Source organism: Struthio camelus, chromosome 26 (assembly GCF_040807025.1).
Source record: "Struthio camelus isolate bStrCam1 chromosome 26, bStrCam1.hap1, whole genome shotgun sequence".
NCBI lineage: Eukaryota > Metazoa > Chordata > Aves > Struthioniformes > Struthionidae > Struthio > Struthio camelus.
This window is the reverse complement of record NC_090967.1, coordinates 941,621-951,195: the sequence shown is the minus strand read 5'-3', so window position 1 is coordinate 951,195 and position 9,575 is coordinate 941,621. Positions and strand designations below refer to the sequence as shown.

General features: G+C 41.5%; 1 protein-coding gene across 2 annotated transcripts in view; it reads right to left on the bottom strand.

Annotated features, from left to right (window-relative positions):
- Positions 1-1,469: 1,469 nt before the first annotated feature.
- Positions 1,470-9,575, bottom strand: part of TIMM44 (translocase of inner mitochondrial membrane 44) — a 34,109-nt gene continuing 26,003 nt past the window's right edge. Inside the window, exons 12-14 of one of the 2 annotated variants that reach the window (XR_011136428.1) lie at positions 9,302-9,412; positions 8,223-8,431; positions 1,470-1,869 (exon numbers count right to left, since the gene is read on the bottom strand). Coding sequence is in view for 1 of the 2 variants with exons in the window: in XM_068920275.1 (XP_068776376.1) it covers positions 1,750-1,869; positions 9,302-9,412 (231 nt within the window). In the remaining variant the exon portion in view is untranslated. The remainder of the gene's footprint in view (positions 1,870-8,222; positions 8,432-9,301; positions 9,413-9,575) is intronic. The other variant, XM_068920275.1, reaches the window with a different exon arrangement.

The following is a 9,575-nucleotide window of genomic DNA, read 5'->3' as shown; positions in this document are numbered from 1 at the left end:
CAGTTGCTTTCTGCACTGTGGAATTTATTTTGTTCAGTTCTTTATGTACTAGTGCTTGAGATACTTGAATAAAAAAAAAAAAACTTGAAATGATTTCATTGGCAAAAGTATTAGCAACAGAACTGTGGGATGAGGCAGCATGGATTTCACCCCACCCACAGCCTGCCTTGAGAGAAGATCCCAGCATGGTAGCCAGACAGCAGGTTCTCTTTAATCACAGAATCACAGAATGGTGGAGGTTGGAAGGGATCTCTGGAGACCATCTTGTCCAACCTCCCTACTCAAGCAGGGTTAGCTAGAGCACAGTGCATGGGACTGCGTCCAGGCGGGTTGTGAATATCTCCAGCGAAGGAGACTCCACTCTCTGGGCAACCTGTTCCAGTGCTCAGTCACCTTCACAGTCAAGTTTTTCCTTAGATTCAGATCACAATGTCAAGGAAATGTTATCCTGCACCACTTCATTTTATGTACAGGCAGAAAAACAGCAGCAGATCCGTCCTTTGATTTCCCATTCCACAATAGTTTTCTTTTCCCCCAACCTCATTCTCCATTAAGAAGAGGCAGCTGAAGAATTAACCCACATGGTAACTCCTAACTGAGACTCCAGCAGAAGCCCAGAACCAAGAGTCTGTGCAAGTGTGCCAGCAGTGCGCTCTCTGACATCTTCCAGTTGCTACCTGGGACCCCCAGGCCAGGTGTGCCATCCCCCTGAAGCACAAGACCACCTAGTGCAGAAAGCTGTGCTCATAATACACTTTAAAGAGTAGGTAAGTGAACTACACCCTCTTTACTCACCTCACATGATAAGTATCTGAGCAACAGTAGGTGATGTTCTGCCTGTTTTTGCATCTTATTTGCTCATTTGTTGCTGTTCTGTCCAACCCTATTCCTGGTCACTGTTCCAGTGCTCTGCCTGCCTCCCTGCAGCTGGTTAGAGCCTGTCCCCTCCATACTGTCAGATTAACCTGGCAGGGAGATGCAGTCATGTGCTCTTTAGTGGCATCAACTGATGCAATGAACAGAAACACTGGAAACACAATTTCCCCTGCAAAACTGTGGATACATGAACATCATCACTGGGAGCGAGCTTCACCTCTGCAGTTGGGCTTGAGAACTTGCCTGATGATACCAACACCTCCATTATGGCTGTGCCCCCCACAACTAAAGGCCTAATTTTGGTATTTGGTTTGGTAAAGTGCAAGACACTGCAGGAACAGAAGGCTTATTGGTGCAACCTCATTTGAGAGATGTATGCTAGCTGAGACTCACGTGCCTTAAGAGCACCTTTAAGTGCTTTTCAGGGATGCTGTGAGGCCATCAGAAGATGACAGCAGACAAAAACTAGACCAGACACTGTGGCTGTGCTCTCAGATACCCACCTCTGTCCAACCCTGGAAGCACTGAGGAACACAGAGGAAGAAAACAAGCCTCCTTCAGCCACAATTAAAAAAGGAGCCAACAGCAGCTGCTAGTGTCTCAGATCATTCACATTTACATCTACCATACATCCTTACAGTGCAATTGCTACACAGCAAAACATAAGGCAGATACGTCAGACTCATCCAGTTCATAATAGAGATTGTTATAATGATGGCACACCTAATAGCCTCTTCTTCAGAAAAGGAACCAATCTAGCCTCTTCCCTCTCCACTCCCACCCCCACATTTCATCATGCAGTAGGTTGGTGGAAGTTCAGAGATGGCATCACTTTGAGAGAGAGGTACTGGAAGCTCTAGGATGTAATTCTTCTCAGAGAACCTGCTCAGTGCTTGATGAGGAAATGTCCAATAACCTCCAAGCAGCGTAAGGGTTGAGTTCGTCCTGGTCTCTGCAAAGTGCCCACACATACAGCATCCGCAGAACCTTGTCCTGGAAGGAAAATGCAGTTGTCAGAATTTGTATGATGGTCACAGACCTCCCACCTCAGTGCTGACTGGGAAAAAGCTCCACACTTCCTACAGCAATCTCATTGAAATTTTGCTCTCTGGAAACTAAGCCCAAAGATCCCAAATACAAATAGGTCCAGCAATGTTTACTAGGTTGTGTAGGTTGTGTCTACTGTTGACTACAGTCAGGAACACAGACACTTTTGATTTCTGAACACAAAATTAGGATTTCTAAGCATCTCTGGAGGGCATACATTAACAGATACCACTGTCAAGCTTGATAATAATTTACTTATTTTCTATATAAATTTCTTGTTTCAAACCTGTTTTGACTGCTACGGTGTACTGCTGTCCATAACATAAAGCTTAGGCTCTTCCCCACACCTATAACTTTGCCTCTCCCACATCAGCCTGTATAACTGCTGATCAACTGCATCCATAGCTATTGCTAGCTCTCACACTTCAATTGGAGTAGCAGAAATTATCCAGGAATTATAATCATTGAGTCTGAGGAGAGACAGAAGATAAAAATCATCATTTATTGATGAAAATCAGGTCTTACCAAGCCTAACCACAGTTTTATCTACAACAAACACTAATTCTTCAGTCAAATCTCTGCTGCACAAACACAATGCCTTTACCACAGGAGTTTACAGACTGTGAAAAATAACTGTAAGGTTTCCCACCCTTGATGTATGTAATGAGAACATTTGCAGTTTTGTCCTTAGTAAGTGAATAAGGATAAAAACCATACATCAGCACGTCTTGAGTCAATCACTCATTGTCTTAAGAAATCAAATCCCTGAAGAGTCTCTGCAGCTACTGGTGACGAAGTCTCTGCCTCTCCCAGGAAAGGGGTGACACTACCTATCAGACAGAACAGGCTACCAGGACCCCAAATCTGACCAGTCCTATGATCAGTTTAACTGCAGCTCTACTCTTTCAGTGACTACTATCTATTCGTTCTGAAAAATCAGTTTACTGTTTTCATCATTTCTGAATTGCCAAAGCTGCACATCTGGGAACTGAATGTTTACTCAAGCTTTCTGCCTAAATTCCTCACTTCTATCAAGACACTGCCATCAGCAAGAAGTGATGACCACACTAATGGACAAGGCCCAACAGGATCCTCCTTTCTCCCTTGCAGCTCAATTTCCAAGGCTCTCCCTTGCTAAACCAGTCTAACAGAATCTGAGACACCACAGCTAGGCCACAACTTGTCTTAGAGGCAACACCAGCTGGAAGTTCAAAAGTTGCCTTCAAAACATAGCTGGAAGAAAAACAGACAAACAGACCACCACACTATCAGAGATTCTCCCTATCCAAACTCCTAGGGTTGAAAGGCAACACTGAGACGAGGCCTGTTCCCTTTAGCTGTGAGTATCTGACCAGCAGACATCTAGTTTAGAAAGGTCACTGACAGCCCCCATAAGTCAGAGCATTCCCCAATATACTATTAAAAACTTCAACTGCTCTGAAAAAAACTCTAACGTTGTTTGATACAAGCCTCAGAACAACCAGAACAAAGAGTGATGCTTGGTGAAAACATGAAAAGTGATAAGGAATGCATAAAATTTATGACTCCAGAAATAAATTCCTACACTTGCAAAACGACTGACAGTAACAAAAATCTCATCACCTTTCTAATCAGAGAGAATCCAACACGCTCCTGCTTATGGGCAGCCAGAATCAAGCTACAGAAGCTAGCTAAGTAATAAGCAGTTACATAATTTCCCCTTGAATAGCCAAGGTCCCATCTAAATATGAAAAAGATGCTCTCTTCCTGGGTAACTGTTAGGTCTGCTAATTGATTCTGAGTTAAGTTACAAGTGATTTGTAACTGCCCAATAACGATTCTCACTGGAAAGGCTGTAAGAGCACTGCTACAACCACACAATTATGAGGAGTGCTAGTTTGCGCAAGCCCAGACTGAACTGAGTTGTTTGTATCTGAGACCACAAACACGGAAGTACATTTACAAGCATAGCAGGTATCATTGATGGGCAAAGGCAGGGTTGTTTTTAGTAACTCTAGCACATATTTTGATATTAGTAGGTCTTAGATTTCAGTGAAATACAAGCACAAATCCAATATTCTCTAATATATCTTAATTATAACACTAAATCAGTTATATTCTCTAAAAATTCAGAAGTTAACTAGAAGAATTAGAAGATAAATAATTTACCCGGAAAAAGATTTTGTTGTTACTGTATCTGACTAGGAATGAGTACTTGATTTTATAAACTCATTTCCAGACAAACCAAAACAAAAAAAAATGTGACTTATTTCAAGGGAGTTATATTTGAACAGATTCAAGAACATTTGGGATAGAAGAGATGTATAATGAGAACAGCATTAACCACAGAGGGACAAGTATTTCCCCCAGATAAGGAAATGTCACTGAGGGATCAGGTTGAGTACTGGCTCGATTCCCAGACCTGTATTTAGCTACCCTATTTTGATCTAATGTGTTAATCTTTATAGGTTACAATTTAGGTATAGAAATATGAGGGGGAGACTTTCTGAACCAGTGCAGTCATCAGAAACTAATGCTTTAGAAATACTGTGCATCATAAAGCCATTTTTTTTCTTAATGTTTCAAAAGCTTAACTTGCTTCAGTTCTGCTTGTAAGTATTAAAATGAAAACTTGAGTCATGCAGATGTTTGGATTTTGTTTGGACTTTGGATTGTGAAAGGCCAAGGCATATCCCAAGCTCACAAAGAATGTTTTTAAATTTAAATGTTTCCTTTCATTTTTTGGCTTGTTTTTTAAGTCTTCACCGTCATTTCACTTTTCTTGTAAAAAATAAAAAATCCTGCTAATACTTCAAAACTATTACCTCTGACTTTGGCCAGTATGAAATACAGTAGGGAAAAAGTAAAAGAAACAGGAGTTGTAGCGAGCAGGTCCTTTTGTAACTGACTGCAGGGAAGTGTCAGGGATTTCCTGGGACTCAGCTCCATTTGGACTTGCTTGTTTGCAAAAGCCATCAACAGATCTATCCTTTACGAATTTGTACAACCCCGGCTGAGCTGATTTATACCTTTAATTTTCACAGCCCTCCATCACAGTAATCATGTTCTGTATGAGTGAAAATACTGTCCTCTGTTTCAAGTTTTCTGCCTTCATTCAACAGACCTTACTTGTTCTTGTGTTACAAAAGTAAAGGGTTCCCTTGTTTGGCACCTTCATGGCAACCTACTTTTTATTCCTAATTAATTAATTTTTTTTTTAATGGATGCTCTTCCATGCCTCTCATTTCCCTGATGACTCTGTAATTCTTTTAATCACACTATACTTTTTGGCAGCCAGCACTACACCTGGAATCCAGTATACCACACACAAATCTACACAGCATCACAATAACCTTTTCCTAATATTTCCTAATAGTTTATTTACTATTTGCCACTGAGTAGATTTTTTTAAAGCACTATTCTCAACAATGCAAAAAGATCTTTCCTGAGTATAAAACACTAAGTATATGAACAAGGCAAAACAGGAAACATAACTGACTTAACATTGCCAGTGGAACCTTAATTTGTACAATTTTGTGATTTGTCATTTTCAAAGTCCATTTCATAGGATTTTGTAATAAAGACAATCTAATTGTACTCTTCAGCATCAAAGCTCTGCTATATGTAGAAGAGTTTATGTTCTTGAATGCAGGGTTTCTGAAGGAAGAACAGCAGACCATCTTAGAGTTGCTTGTGACCTCAGAGCATACACTGCTAAACAAACAGCACAGCTTTCTTCCTGAAAATGAGACATGACAAAGCACAGAAATGTTGTGTTCCTGAAACTGAGAGATTTAGGGTTTCCTGATTTGGTGCTTTTATTAATAGGGTACATCTTAATCCTGAATGTACAGTGCATGCTGCTGCATACAGAATGCTGCATACAGAAACTGAGACGGCAAACATCTGTGAACTTCCAGAGTTAGGTTTCAATCATGGCTATGCATATAAGGTAAAATTTGTCCTTTAATCCCACAATCTACTACGACAAACAGCATCCTGTCTCAGAATCCCTCAGGATTCAATTTTAAAAAGATTCCTTTGATCTCCCAGCACTGCTCAGTGGGCTGTGTAAGGCTTAGCTTCCCCAGATTGATTGCGTGGTGCTCCACAGGGATCTCCTGCATTTACTGCCAGAACACCTGGCCCAATTTCTTCACAGATAGCCCAGTCTCCCCACATCTCACTGGGGGGGGGGGTGGGGGGGGGCATGCAGCACAGCAGTGGGAGAGTGAACAACTCCAAACTAGGTAATAGCGCAACAATTACAAGCACATGATTTCTATTTAGAGAGTTTACAATTTGAGGCTCTTTTTCCCTAGAAGGTCATTGTTCAAGACTCTGCAGAAGCAGTTCAGCAGTAACACCAAATCATAGTTACCAGCCAGCCTGTATCTGACACTTGATTAAAACTAAAGTTTCATTTCCTACAAAGAATTTTAATGCATCTCCCTGCTTTATTGCTGCTCCAGAGAAATCAGACAGCAAATGGACTTTGATATCCTGTTTAATAATTATCACATCAATACCTATCTTCTAGGAATGGAGTAATTTAATGCAAAAGATCACTATATCAGCTGCTCCTCCCCCTGCAATCAATGTGGCAGGTTGTAAATCAGTCCAGATGGGCCCCATCTTTAAAATTAGTCCATTTTTTGTAAACTTATAGTCTGGACTAAAGCAGATGGTTGCAAAAAGCCAATATTTATTAAATGCTTGTATTAATTTTATTGCAAGTCTGCTAGAAACTCCCAGCTCCTGGCTTCTCACAATGTCACCCATTATACATCATTAATCTACTTAAACATTGCACAGACACAGTGCAAGCCAGAGCTGTCTGGATAGCCAGCCACTAAGGAACAAAGGTATTCCAGAAAAATGCACAGGCTCATCCAGCATGCTGTGTCATTAACTCTGGTAAAAAGCACATTCTGTGGTTAAATCTGAAAAGCTCAGTTTAGCATTAGTCACAACAGAACCTGCAGTCTAGGACTCACACATTTAAAAGCTCAACCACAGTGAAGTACAATCCACAGAGATGTCAGAGATTTGCTGCACAGAAGTCACTCTACAAAACGCCTCCTGTCAGAGGTTCCCATTAGAAGTCTGAAACGTGTATAACATTTAACACAAGTGGATATGGGAGAATTTCAGGAAGTAAAGGCTTGTGGCAAGGTAAGACATTTTGTACCAGTGTTGCGAGGAAGTAGTAAAAAACCTGAACTCCCACTTCCCGTTGGTTCCAGTGATTTTTCCCCATCTCCAACAAACAACTTAGTTAAGTAACTCCAGCTTCTGCCCTGTTTGCCAAAGGCACTGCATCTTTGTGCTCAACTCTTATGGTGCCCTTCATGAAAGGAAGAGGGAGAAAAAAAAGAGGAGGATTAAGTGGAAGCTGTGTGATGTTTAATATCTAGCTTTCCAATCCTGTCCCAGAGGGTGCTGAAGGAGCAGAACCCACAGCTGACCAACATGCAGGCAGGGAGCTGTTGACCAGGCACAGCAGCAGCTAGGGGAGAAAGTGCTGCTGGCAGTCACGGCTCTGGCTCCTTCTCCTCATTGTGATCTAAAATGTTTCTTCTAGATGATTGCAGACTCTTCTCGCTTAAGATAATTCTCAATTAATGGGTTGTGACACTTGTTTCAAGAGTCTGACAGGAATAAATGGCTCACGCAGAGTCCCACTAAACACCCCACCCAAAAGATATACTATTATTCATACTTATACTCTCCTCTGGGTTTCATAGCCAGCCAGTCTAAGTTGATTTGCTTTCAGGCTTGCATAAGATTCTCAAAGGTTTCTCTAGAGTCTAGCTATTCGCACTTCTGATCCAGGATAACCTAGCAACCCATAAAGCTACAACAACAAGAACAACCTGGTCACATGGGATTAATCTATCTAAACTTCCCTCCTTAGGAACCTAACAATCACTAAAGAAAACATGGAGCACAAGCGAGAGGTTTCATGGGGTTTATATCTACCAGCTTCAATCTTTTTTCTAGCCACCTATTTGAATACACAGAATATATTGTCAGTGAAGACAGACGCTGTATTTGAGGAAAGAAGAAACAATTCTGCTATAGCCTTATCAAGACAACAATCTCAAGCAGCAGAGTCTGTTCAAGCACCAGCCCTGCTCCTCTCCACATGGACAGGAACAGAAATGCTCTTTTCTAGCTTGGCTTCAGCAATTACTGGCATTTTCCATACCTTTATCTAGCAACTCTGTGATGAGACTGATGAGAAATACAGCAAGGACAGCCTGCAAGAATGAGTTCAACTGCCACAGTTTTCTAACTCTCTCCAGATTTTCACTCACCTTCTGACCTTTCCACCACTGCCAAGAATATTTTATTTTAGTCCAGTATTTCCAGTGGTCTGGCAGGACAGTGAAACTCAGGACCTCACGTAACTGCATGACAATACCTTGACCGTGGGTGATGATACCAACCAGTCAATGCAGTACGTACAGGCAGACACCCACTGTTCTAGATGCATTGCTCTTTCCCTGGTTTTCCTCAGTTTTACCTGGGGATAGAGTTGATTTCTTGGGTCAATCATTTTCATCTGCAAACAGCCAGATGATTTTCCTCGCTTGACTTAATTATTTGGCAAATGGTTATTTGAAAAGATACAAACAAGCCCATGCTTTCTCCATAGCGCTCTGAGGTGAAGGGATGTGAGCCAACTCTGGCAGTGAGTTGAGCCACAACTGTAAAGCACAGAACTAAGCTGATTACTCAGATGTATGTATTAACTTTAGTACAGAGTCATGTGGACAGTTGCACTGCTTCCAAAACAGAGCTTGTCCATTCTTCCCAGGTCTGGAGAACAGGCAGAACAAAGTCTTTAACCTGTTCATCTAAAAAGGTTGCTCTAGCCCTACCTCTTTTCTCTTTCACTTGTGTTCAAGTCACCTGCTTCATCCTCTAGCACTGTCTCGTTACGTCCTCTAGGAGAGGCACAAGCAGACTAGACATTCTCATAAGGCACAGCTTTCTTGTCTGCCGTGGGGGGGACCTCAGGATTTTATAGTACAAGTCATGAAACAGCAGAGTACTTAGTTTTATTAACAAGTGCATGAAACATTCTAAATAGCAACAACACTTAACCATTTGACGGCCTTCATTTTGATCACTGACAGTTCATAATGTTCTAGTGGAGACTGTGAGGCACCAACAGTCAGCAACACCAGACTCTTGCAAAAGCTCTAACAGTTTCGCTGAGAACTAGAGAGAGCACATTCTTGTGAGTGAATTATATAGAATGTTGATAAACAAAATGCAAAAGCATCCAGGACCGCCTTCAGGGACTGCCAGAGAGACTGGATCCATCATAACTGAGGTGGCTAGCAGGGAAACCCAGGGAAACTGTACAGAGCAGTTGAGCATCACTTACCGGATCACCTTCCACCACTTCCCCTTTCTGGTTCTTAACTACCATCACAATCTGAGCCTGAAAAGTGATAATTAATACTGGTCCCTGCTCCATCATCTTCCCCATAGCCAGCTGCAACAAAAGAAAATTCTATTAGAAAAGAAAGAATTTCTGAAGATTAATGTAAAATCATTTAACATAACTGCTATAGCTTGACACAGCTAACAGTGTTATTGCCTCTCAAAGCTGAATCTAGTCATTTTAACCAGGCTATACCTATTCTGTTGATACTGCT